Here is a 12,910-nt window from a genome sequence, read left to right as displayed (position 1 = left end):
AGAGGAACAATGGGTACATATGAAAGATGCACATACAGATCCCCAAAATCTTTTCACGTGTCTATTTCCAAAGACTAAAGCGAAGAACATTAACACCTTCATAGTTTAGAACAGTATAACAATATGTAAGAAAATGAAACGGACTGCAAGAACCAATATCACTCCCTAAAAACACACCCCTATGGAAGAATTCTTGGATAGCTTTTCAGGATTCACCAATAAATAAGCCCATATGGAAAACTAAAGACATGGTAATAGGAAATACAATTATTTCCATGACAGAATTAAAAAGCCATTTTGGACTGACCAATGTGGACATTTTCAAATACATGCAACTTTAAAAGTTTCATATCAGGATATTCATATGATAGGTAATATATACAAAATCTTGCAGAGAGCCTATCCAACTGACAATTTATTAGAAAAAAACTATTGGAACCAAGACTTAAAAATAACTGATATTGGCACAAGATGAAGGGTGTTGCAACATAACTAACGAAATTACAGTTAACAAAAATGTATGCTTAATCCAGTATAAACAAAAATATAGAATTTATTGTACAAGAGACAACATTCACAAATTCTACATGTCTTAAGTGTAAAATTAACAATGAATCAATAATTCATGCCTTCTGGGTGTGCTATAAAGTCCAAAAGTTATTGGCGGAGTTAGAAACTTGGCTGTCAGAATTATTACAATGTAAATTTACTTTTAATCCCTCTATCTGCATATTTGAAGACATGAAATATGAGGGTGTGGTGAGAAACTGTACTTTTCTCGTCAATCATTTAAAAAAAATGTTTACTTAAAAACTGGAAATCAAATGATCCTCCATCGTTGACACAGTGGAAGAATCAAATGCATTATTTTTTAAATATTGAAAAGGTGTGGGCAATAGAGAAAAACAGAATACCACAGTTTGAGGTTATATGGCATAGTCTTACAAGCACTGAAGATTGATGTGGTGGGAATGTCACGTCCTGACCAGCAGATGGAGCTGTTGTAGTAGTTTTGGGGTCAGGACGTGGCAGTCTTGTGTGTGTGAATGTTCTGTGTTGGTCTTGTGACTCCTGATCAGGAACAGCTGGGGATCGTTGTTCCTGATTGGGAGTCATATATGTAGGAGTATGTATGTCACTTGGTTTTGTGGGTAGTTGTTCTTGCACTGCGTTTTTGTATGCCTGTGAGACTGTTCCTGTCGTGAGTATCATTTAGTGTATTGTTTTTTCAGTGGATGCCTTACTCCTTTTTTTTAATTAAAAAAGAAAATGAGTATCCACAACTCTGCTGCATTTTGGTCCTCTCTACAACACCACGACATAATCTGTGACAGAACTACCCACCACCAAACTGGGACCAAGCAGCAGAGGAACGAGGAGGAAGGATGGACATGGACAGAAATAAGGTTGAGCGTTTCCAGGGCTATGGAGGAGTTTAGGAAACTCGAGAGGCAGCCCCAATAATTTTTTGGGGGGGGGCACAAGGGCAGTTTTGCGGGGCAAGAATGGAGCCCCAGGCCAGCTCCCCGCACTAGCCCGAAGGTGCGTGTCTCCAGGCTGGCACGTCCAGTACCAGCCCCACGCATCAGGAGTCTAGTGCGTCAGCCCAGCCTCGCCAGTCAACAGTCACCAGAGCTGCCCGCCAGTCAAGAGTCACCAGAGCTGCCCGCCAGTCAAGAGTCACCAGAGCTGCCCGCCAGTTGTAAGTCGCCAGAGCTGCCCGCCAGTCAGGAGTCGCCAGAGCTGCCCGCCAGTCAAGAGTCGCCAGAGCTGCCCGCCAGTCAAGAGTCGCCAGAGCTGCCCGCCAGTCGTAAGTCGCCAGAGCTGCCCGCCAGTCGTAAGTCGCCAGAGCCGCCCGCCAGTCGTAAGTCGCCAGAGCCGCCCGCCAGTCGTGAGCCGCCCGCCAGTCGTAAGTCGCCAGAGCCGCCCGCCAGTCGTAAGTCGCCAGAGCCGCCCGCTAGTCAGGAGCCGCCAGAGCCGCCCGCTAGTCAGGAGCCGCCAGAGTGGCCCGACTGCCCGGAACTGCCAGAGTGGCCCGACTGCCCGGAACTGCCAGAGTGGCCCGACTGCCCGGAACTGCCAGAGTGGCCCGACTGCCCGGAACTGCCAGAGTGGCCCGACTGCCCGGAACTGCCAGAGTGGCCCGACTGCCCGGAACTGCCAGAGTGGCCCTCCCGACTGCCCGGAACTGCCAGAGTGGCCCGCCCGACTGCCCTCCGGAACTGCCAGAGTGGCCCGCCCGACTGCCCTCCGGAACTGCCAGAGTGGCCCGCCCGACTGCCCTCCGGAACTGCCAGAGTGGCTGGCCCGACTGCCCTCCGGAACTGCCAGAGTGGCTGGCCCGACTGCCCTCCGGCCCAGCCCGAGTGGCCCGACTGCCCTCCGGCCCAGCCCGAGTGGCCCGACTGCCCTCCGGCCCAGCCCGAGTGGCCCGACTGCCCTCCGGCCCAGCCCGAGGGGCCCTCCTGTCCTCCGGTCCAGCCCGAGTGGCCCGGCGCAGCTATCGGCGCCACCGAAGTGGGCGACGCCGAGAGTGGAGCAAGGTCCACGTCCTGCACCTGAGCCACCTCCAGGATAGGTGGGTTGGGGAGGGAGGGTGTAGCACAGTGCCGTCGTTGACGGCAGCCACCCTCCCTTCCCTCCCTTATTGTTTAGGGGTTATTGTTTAATGGGTTTTGTTGGGGATTTTGTTTGTTGGTGTTTTCTGTTGTTAGGTGCATTCCGGGGTCTGCACCTTGAGGGGGGGGGGGGGGGGGGGTACTGTCACGTCCTGACCAGCAGATGGAGCTGTTGTAGTAGTTTTGGGGTCAGGACGTGGCAGTCTTGTGTGTGTGAATGTTCTGTGTTGGTCTTGTGACTCCTGATCAGGAACAGCTGGAGATCGTTGTTCCTAATTGGGAGTCATATATGTAGGAGTATGTTTGTCACTTGGTTTTGTGGGTAGTTGTTCTTGCACTGCGTTTTTGTATGCCTGTGAGACTGTTCCTGTCGTGAGTATCATTTAGTGTATTGTTTTTCCAGTGGATGCCTTACTCCTTTTTTTTTATTAAAAAAGAAAATGAGTATCCACAACTCTGCTGCATTTTGGTCCTCTCTATAACACCACGACATAATCTGTGACAGGGAACATGTGAGTCTGGGCAGGTGTGATGTCGTTGATGTTTGTGTGCTTCAAAACCATATTTTCTCTGTATATGTTTATATTGTTAGAAACATTTTATAAAATGTTACCCCAAAAAATAAATATTCTAACCTGTGTGTGTCTGTCTCCCTGTACAGGTGCAAAGCTTTATGCGTGGTTGGCTGTGCCGTAGGAAGTGGAAACTGATAGTTCAGGACTACATCTGTTCTCCCCATGCTGAGAGCATGAGGAAGAGGAACCAAATCGTCTTTAACATGGTGGAGGCTGAGACAGAGTACGTACCTAAAACCACTCACACAGAGACTGATTGATTGATTGAGTGGCTGATTTGTTAATTGATTGAATGAATGATTGATGAATTGAATGATTGACTTTTTTTATTTATTCGAATCCAGCACCAGCACACCTGATTACACTAATAGTGTGATTAGACCACAAGTCGTGTATTCAGGTGTTTTATTGCTGGGCTGGAGCAAGGTCTGCATCCTACACTCTTACAAAAAAGTGTTCCAAAAGTGTTCTGCGGCTGTCCCCATAGGATAACCCTTTTTGGTTCCAGGTAGAACTCCTCTGTGTAAAGGGTTCTACCTGGAACCAATGGGGGTTGTTCAAATGGCTTCTCTTATGGGTACAGCCGAATAACCCTTTTTGGTTCTAGATAGCACCTTTTTATTCTAAGGGTGTAGTGTTAGTCTGATCCTTGTTGATCTAACCCTAGGTATGTCCACCAGCTGTCTATCCTGGTTAACTGTTTCCTGAGACCTCTCCGCATGGCCGCCAGCTCCAAGAAACCTCCAATCAGTCACGATGATGTCAGCAGTGTGTTCCTCAACAGGTACAGCACATGCATGCACACACACACCCACACACACACATAAACATGTTTGATATTCTGTTTTTTATTCATTTTATATCCAGTGAGACCATCATGTTTCTACATGAGATATTCCACCAAGGTCTCAAAGCCCGGATAGCGAACTGGCCTACACTGGTATTGGGTAAGTTGTCATTACACACATGCCAAATGCATGCACGCACACATGCACTCACACGCACGCACACACACACACAACAGTTGCATACACCATGCAAACCACACACACACATTATCGTTTTGTGTTTTTATGTTCGTTTTTATTTCTATTCTTTTGAAGATTTTTATTTAAAATCAGTTTAGTTGCAATTAGTTTTCAGATCCACTTTACTAGTTTTTATTTAGTTTAAGTTTTATAAAAACGTTTCTAAGAACACACTGGAAGGGAGTCAGCCCGTTGGAGTGTGGCAATGAATTCTGGGCGTATTCAGCCTAAGGGAGGAATCAGGCACCAGCCCCCTGCTGGTCCTGGCAGTGGCACCTCAGGAACCTCCCCAGCTCCTGATTCATCCTCTCCACCTGCCTATTAGACTGAGGCTGGTACCTGGAAGTGAGGCTGACTGTGACCCTTAGCTTCTCCATGAAAGCCTTCCATACACTTGATGTGAATTTGGGGCCACGGTCGGGCCACAGTGCCGGAAGACCTGCTGGAACAGTGCCTCAGCGACCTGGAGAGCGGTAGGAGACCAGAGAGAGGCATGATGAAATGACATGATTTAGAGAATCTGTCCACTATCACCAATATGGAGGTAAAACCATTAGAAGAGGGGAGATCAGTGACAAAGTCAATGGACAGATGATACCCGGAAATCTGAGGCACGGGAAGGAGTTTCCCTGCTCGAGCGTTCCGGGGGGATTTGGATTGGGCACATATGGAGCAGGAGTTGACATAACAAGTGACGTCCTGCGCCAAGGTGGGCCACCAGTACTTTCCAGAGCTGGACTGAATGGTGTGGGTGATACCTGGATGTCTAGCAACGACAGCTGTGTGTGCCCAGGTCAATAGCCGATCCCTTATCCCCGTGGGAACGTAGGTGCGCTCAGGACGACAGGTGGCAGGTGTGGGTTCCCTCTCCAGGGCCTGGTGAATGTTCACATCTAGGTCCCAGAGCATGGGGGCTACAACTCAAGAGGGTAGGATTATGGATGCACTCAAGACAGGAACCTCTCCCGAATCGTAGACAGGGCATCAGCTTTGATGTTTTTTAACCTGGGCGATATGCCAGCGTGAAATCGAATCTGGTGAAGAAAAGGGCCCACCTGGCTTGGCGTGGGTTCAGTATGTACTCCAGGTTCCGATGGTCGGCGAGGATGAGAAATGGGGCTTGGGCGCCTTCCAGACAGTGTCTCCACTCCTCTAATGCCAACTTCATCTCCAGGTGCTTCCGATCGCCAACATCATAGTTCCCTTTCTGCTGGAGACAGCTTTTTTGAATAATATACACATGGATTATCTTGACGTTGGGACAGGACAGCCCCCACACCTACTTCTGAAGTGTCCACCTCCACCACAAAGGGCAGCGAAGGATCTGGATGTTTAAGCAACGGGGCGGAGGTGAAATGAGCCTTCAGTAGGCGGAAGGCTTCATCAGCTGCAGAATTCCATCCCAACTTCTGGGGACCACCCTTGAAGTGAGAAGAGAGGTGATCGAGCTAAAGTTCTTAATGAATCGGCGGTAAAAGTTGGCAAATCCCAAAAACCATTTGAACCCTTTTATGGTGGTTGGGACTGGCCATGACCTGACAGCATCCACCTTCCTCTCATTCATCATGACTCCTGCGGGCCAATATGGTAACGCAAAAAGGAGACCTCCTCCTGATGGAATTTGCACTTCTCCGCCTTAATGTAGAGATGGTTGGCCAGGAGGCATTTCAGGACTACTCGGACGCAAGCAATGTGCTCCTCCAAGGTAGGCGAGTAGACCAGGATGTCGTCGATATACACGACCACCTGGCGTCCAAGCATGTCCCGGAACACCTCGTTGACGAATGCCTGGAACACTGACGGAGCACTGGCTAATCCAAAAGGCATCACCAAGTACTCATAGTGACCGGACATCGTCCTGAAGGCAATCTTCCATTCATCCCCCTCCCGGATGTGGATCAAATTGTATGCACTCCGCAGGTCCACCTTGGTGACAAAACGGGCCCCGCAGAGCTGTTCAATCACGGCCGGCACCAAGGGCAGAGGGTAGCGGTACTTCGTGGTGATGGAATTCAGATTTCTGTAATCGATGCATGGGCGCAATCCTCCGTCCTTCTTGGCCATGAAGAAGAAGCCTGCGTGCGAATGAAACCCTGCTGGAGAGCCTCCTGGATGTACTCCTCCATAGCCTTGGTTTCGGCCACTGACAGGAGATAGATGCAGAGCCTGTAAGCAGGTCGATGGCACAGTCCCAGGAGCGATGAGGAGGGAGACAGGTGGTGCGGGTCTTGGAAAAAACCTCCCGAAGATCTTGGTATACCTCAGGGATGTTGGGCTGAAGGGCAACCACAGGACTCTCAACCAATGTGGAACCACAGGGAAAAGGTAAGTAGGTCTTCCGGCATTCGGGTGCCCAGTCAGTGATTTTCATCCTCGGCCATGAAATGGTGGGGTTATGACATTGAAGCCATAGGAGGATGATCTTGTGTACGGTTGCACTGATGATGAAGAAGGGAAGGCTTTCTTGATATCTGGATTCCACGGTGAGGGTGAGTGGTGCTGTGATGTGTGTGGTTGTCCTGGATCCCAGTGGTTGACTATCCAGTGCTTGAACCGGACAAGGAGAGGAGAGGAGAGCGGGTATGAGGTAATGTTAAGGGAGGAAGCGAGGGCCTGGTTGATAAAATTCCCCACGGCACCGGAGTCCACTAGAGCTCTAGAAACAAAACATGAAGGACAGCCAACCAGTGAAATCGTCCTAGGGTTGATCATGTGGTTGTCCCTCTGCTCCTGTGGACCCCCGTTTAGAACAAATCAGACACTGTTGAATCTGGTGCCCATCCTGTCCACAATAAGGACAGAGCCCCAGCTGTCTAGGATGGTGTCGCTCAGCCGCGGAGAGACGTGGACCCCAGCTCCATGGGTTCAGGCTCTGACTCAGAATGATCAACGGAGGAGGGAGAGAGGCGACGGGGGTATGGCGCTCCTGAAGAAGGTTATCCAGACAGGTGGCCATCGCGATGAGGGCATCCAAGGATATGTTGTCATCTCGGCACGTCAACTGCATCTGGACCTCTTCGCGCAGGCCTCTTCTGAATAGGGTGCGGAGCGCCATTCTCTCAACTAACTTCATGAGGTAGTCACCTGGAATGCATTTCAATTTAAAGGTGTGCCTAGTTAAAAGTTAATTTGTGGAATTTCTTTCAGTCAACCTACCAGGGTATTTACAAACAGCACAGGAATGAAATCATCAACATGTATTGATCACACCTTTACTAATGCTGCATACATTTGCTTTAAAGCAGTATCGAAATCCATAGGATGTAGTGATCACAATATAGCAGCCATATCTAGGAAAACCAAAGTTCCAAAGGCTGGGCCTAAGATAGTGTATAAGCGGTCAAAGTATAAGTTTTGTAGTGATTCATATGTTTGTATTTCTATTTATTATAGATCCCCATTATACTCTTCCTGGGGTCCGGCAAAATTAAGGCAGTTATACAATTTTACAAACATTACAATACATGATTACAGAATTCACAAGACACTAAGTGTGTACCCTCAGGCCCATACTCCACAACCACATATCTACAACACAATATCCATTTGTACGTGTGTGTATAGTGCATATGTTATCATGTGTATGCATGTGTCTGTGCCTATGTTTGTGTTGCTTCACAGTCCCCGCTGTTCGATAAGGTGTATTTTTACCTGATTTTTAAATCTGATTCGGAACATCAGTTACCTGATGTGGAATAGAGTTCCATGTAGTCATGGCTCTATGTAGTACTATGCACCTCCCATAGTCTGCTCTGGACTTGGGGACTGTGAAGAGACCTCTGGTGGCATGTCTTGTGGGATATACATGGGTGTCCGATCTGTGTGTTAGTATTTTAAACAGACAGCTCGATACACCTCTTACAAAAACAAATAATGATGAAGTCAATCTCTCTTTCACTTTGAGCCATGAGAGATTGACATGCATTTCATTAATGTTAGCTCTCCATGTACTTTTAAGGGCCAGCCGTGCTGCCCTGTTCTGAGCCAGCTGCAATTTTCCTAAGTCCCTCTTTGTGGCACTTGACCACACTACTGAACAGTAGTCTAGGTGCAAGAAAACCAGGGCCTGTAGGACCTGCCTTGTTGATAGTGTTGTTAACCTGTTGGGGCTAGGGGCAGTATTTGCACGGCCGGATAAAAAACATACCCGATTTAAACTGGTTACTACTCTTGCCCAGAAATGAGAATATGCATATTATTAGCAGATTTGGATAGAAAACACTCTGAAGTTTCTAAAACTGTTTGAATGGTGTCTGTGAGTATAACATAACTCATATGGCAGGCAAAAACCTGAGAAAAATCCAACCAGGAAGTGGAAAGTCTGAGAATTGTAGTTCTTCTTTTGATTCTCTATCGAAACTACAGTTTCTGTAGGGTCACGTTGCACATCCTAAGGCTTCCATTGGCTGTCAACAGCCTTCAGAAAGTGGTTTGAGCATTCTCCTGTCACTGGGCAGAGTATAGGAGCTCAGTTACTGAGTGGACTGCCTGGCAACAAAGGGATTGGATATGCTCGATCCCGCGAGAGCGCCGTTCCTTCTTTTCCTTGTTGAATGAATATGCTATTGTCCGGTTGGAATATTATCGCAATTTTACGTTAAAAATACCATAAAGATTGATTTTAAACAGCGTTTGACATCTTTCTTAGTACGGTAATGGAACATTTTGACTTTTCGTCTCTGGTTCCGCACTCGCGCTTTATGCCTTTAAATAAGTGATCTGTACGCACGTACAAAACGAAGGTATTTGTACATAAATATGGATTATTTCGAACAAAAACAACATTTCTTGTGGAAGTAGCAGTCCTGGGAGTGCATTCTGACGAAGATCAGCAAAGGTAAGACAATATTTCTAATACTAATTCTGAGTTTAGGTTGCCCCGAACGGTTGTCTGTGTAGCTTGCTGTGATGGTGAGCTATGTACTCAGAATATTGAAAAATGTGCTTTCTCCGTAAAGCTATTTTAAAATCTGACACAGCTGTTGCATCCAGGAGTAGTCTATCTATAATTCTTTAAATAATTGTTATATATTTTGTCAACGTTTATGATGAGTATTTTTGTAAATTGATGTGCACATTCACCGGATGTTTTGGTGGGATTACATTTTCTGAACATCACGTGCCATTGTAAAATGCTGTTTTTGGATATAAATATGAACTTTATCGAACATACATGTATTGTGTAACATAATGTCCTAGGAGTGTCATCTGATGACGATTGTCAAAGGTTAGTGCTTCATTTAGCTGTGTTTTGGGTTTTATTGACACATGTCCTTGCTTGGAAAATGGCTGTGTTATAATTTTTGTCTATGTACTCTCCTAACATAATTTAATGTTTTGCTTTCGCTGTAAAGCCTTTTTGAAATTGGACAATGTGGTTACATTAAGGAGAAGTGTATCTTTAAAATGGTGTAAAATAGTTGTATGTTTGAGAAAGTTGAATTATGACATTTTGTTGTTTTGAATTTGCCACCCTGATATTTCACTGGCTGTGTCCCGCAGGTGGGACGCTAGCGTCCCACGTAGCCCATAGAAGTTAACTGCTAGGCCACCTGCCGCCAGGCTAAGGCCTCAACCCTAGGACATAACCCTAACCTTAATCCAATTGATTAACCTTGCGTCCCACCTAGTCAACAGCCAGCGGAATCGCGTGCCGCGAAATACAAATACCTCATAAATACCTCATAAACTTCAATTTCTTAAACATATGACTATTTTACACCATTTTAAAGACAAGACTCTCCTTAATCTAACCACACTGTCCGCTTTCAAAAAGGCAAAACATTAGATTATGTCAGGAGAGTACCCTGCCAAAAATAATCACACAGCCATTTTCAAAGCATGTCACAAAAACCAAAACCACAGCTAAATGCAGCACTAACCTTTGATGATCTTCATCAGATGACACTCCTAGGACATTATGTTATACAATACATGCATGTATTGTTCAATCAAGTTCATATTTATATCAAAAACCAGCTTTTTACATTAGCATGTGATGTTCAGAACTAGCATACCCACCGCAAACCTCCGGTGAATTTACTTAATTACTCACGATTAACGTTCACAAAATACATAACAATTATTTTAAGAATTATAGATACAGAACTCCTTTATGCAATCACGGTGTCAGATTTTAAAATAGCTTTTCAGCGAAAGCACATTTTGCAATATTCTGAGTAGATAGCCCGGCCATCACGGCTAGCTAATTTGACACCCACCAAGTTTGGCCCTCACCAAACTCAGATTTACTATAAGAAAAATTGGATTACCTTTGCTGTTCTTCGTCAGAATGCACTCCCAGGACTTCTACTTCAACAACAAATGTTGTTTTGGTTCGAAATAATCCATAGTTATATTGAAATAGCTCCGTTTTGTTCATGCGTTCAGGTAACTATCCGAAGGGTGACGCGCGAGCGCATTTCGTGACAAAAAATTTCAAAATATTTCATTACCGTACTTCGAAGCATGTCAAACGCTGTTTAAAATCAATTTTTATGCGATTTTTCTCGTAAAATAACGATAATATTCCAACCGGGTGACGTTGTATTTGTTCAAAGAGCGAAAGAAAAACATGGAGAATTCACATGAACGCTCATCTCCAGTGTCACTGTTCTCAGCCGGACCACTCACAAAAACTCCTGCTGTTTTTCGCCCTGAGACAGGAGAGACGTCATTCCACTTTCTGGCGCCTTTTTTGAGAGCCAATGGAAGCCTTAGAAAATGTCACGTTACAGCAGAGATGCTGTATTTTTGATAGAGATGCCAATGAAGGACAACAAATTGTCAGACAGGGCGCTTCCTATATGGAATCTTCTCAGGTTTTGGCCTGCCATATGAGTTCTTTTATACTCACAGACACCATTCAAACAGTTTTATAAACTTTAGAGTGTTTTCTATCCAAATCTACTAATTATATTCTGGGCAAGAGTAGTAACCAGATTAAATCGGGTACGTTTTTTATCCGGCCGTGCAAATACTGCCCCCCAGCCCCAACAGGTTAAGGCAGAACTCACTTGAAGCCTAACCTAGAGTTAATGGGCTTTTGAGTGACATGGCAGAAGGGTTGAGCTATGATGTGGTGATGCTAGGTTTAGCATTGAGCTGGGAGTGGACATGAATTTAGGATTAAGGCCTCAACTCTAGACAATTCATGAATTTGCCCCTCCCCCGACTACATGGCAGAAAGGTAGGCTGAACTAAAATTTGTGTGCTTTTGAGTGACATTAGCCAAATTCACGCATGGGATCGTTCAACAGACCCTCCCGATGAATGCAAGCCTACATCTGACCATGTGAAATGAACTATTCCTACAGAGAACTGGGCTTTTTTCCATAGAAAAGCAATACCTACAGCCCTCACATAACTACGTATGACGCCCCCGTTGACTGCTATTGAGCTGGCTAACCGTCCTTGCAAACAATGTATCATGACCTTATAGGGATGCCTTGTGTTGAGGTTCAGTTTCCTTTGGAAAAAGGAAGTGTGTTAATTCATCCTCAACATGGTCCTTCATTCTCTCCCTGCAGTTACACAAAAACACTATCTTCCATCCTCTGCAGAACAGTCAATTCTTAACATAAGGTTTTGAAACTCAGGGCATCGTTAAAGTGTCCCCATGATGCCGTCCACTGAATTTCAACTTCCTGCGATTCATTTGGGGTCATAGGGCGGTTCAAAGGGTTAAAAAATCTGAATCTTTCCAAATGTTATATATTTGTGACTGGGGAACCCGGCATATTACATTTTAAGTCAATCGACCCAAAAGCTTTTTTGACCTCTTACAGTTCTAGAAACTAAAAAGAACCTTGTTATGAATATTTATTTTTATTTTTTGTAATATGTTTATTATTTTCCAATAGAAAAAAAGACAGAGACACAAACATTGACATTCATTGTACTGTTGAATGGGATGGCAAATTTAGAGGACAAAACAAAACTTAACTCACACATACCATTGTAAAAAAATAAAATCCTATTAGGTGGTACATATTATAAGAAGACAGCATATAGTCATTACAAGCAGTGTAGTTAAACCAAAAATAAATATTGAGTGAAGTACAGTGAAGGGGGAATAGAACATTTATCCAGTATCGGCTGCCATATTTTGTAAAACATTGGACTTCTATTGGTGGTATTGTATAGAAACCTTTCCATGTTCATTACATTCCCTAAATCCCATAACCACATTTCAAAAGTAGTAACAGTCTCCAATTTCCAAAATTGCAGTATGAGCATTTTGGCTAATAGAGTACAAAGAGAGCCAGCCTTCCCTTCCTGGTTATTCCCATCAACAGTACCAAACAGAGTGATCAATGGGTCTGGAGCTATAACTCTAACAAAGGCTTTAGAGTAATAAAAAAAGAGAACCCAGTAAACATGTAACTTTGGATATGTTCAAAATAAGTGGGTCAAAGTCGCCTCCTCCTGCTTGCACGTCTCACACAGTGGTGAGGTGTCTGGGAATATTTTATGCGGTTTCACTTTTGAGTAATGTAACCTGTGTATTACCTTAAACTGAACAACGTTGTGTCTGGCATTCACTGAACTGTGGCTTATATTCCTGAGAGCTTCTACCCAGTCCTCATCTGAGATTTATGATTCAAGTTCCTGCTCCCAAGGCGTTTTAGTAGTATATGCGGATACCTCTATGTGGTCATAGTCTATCATCGTCTAGAGACCGACCCTT

General features: G+C 45.2%; 1 protein-coding gene across 1 annotated transcript in view; it reads left to right on the top strand.

Annotated features, from left to right (window-relative positions):
* The first annotated feature begins 3,283 nt into the window (after nt 1-3,283).
* LOC106584882 (ras-specific guanine nucleotide-releasing factor 2) overlaps nt 3,284-12,910 on the top strand; it is a 139,942-nt gene continuing 130,315 nt past the window's right edge. The window contains exons 1-3 of the mRNA XM_082968785.1: nt 3,284-3,416; nt 3,861-3,977; nt 4,061-4,140. Of these exons, the coding sequence (XP_082824911.1) occupies nt 3,292-3,416; nt 3,861-3,977; nt 4,061-4,140 (322 nt within the window). The 5' untranslated portion in view covers nt 3,284-3,291. The remainder of the gene's footprint in view (nt 3,417-3,860; nt 3,978-4,060; nt 4,141-12,910) is intronic.

Source organism: Salmo salar, chromosome 24 (genome assembly GCF_965601325.2).
Source record: "Salmo salar chromosome 24, fSalSal1, whole genome shotgun sequence".
NCBI lineage: Eukaryota > Metazoa > Chordata > Actinopteri > Salmoniformes > Salmonidae > Salmo > Salmo salar.
Note: the sequence above shows the minus strand (reverse complement) of the source record. Positions and strands in the feature narration are given on the sequence as shown.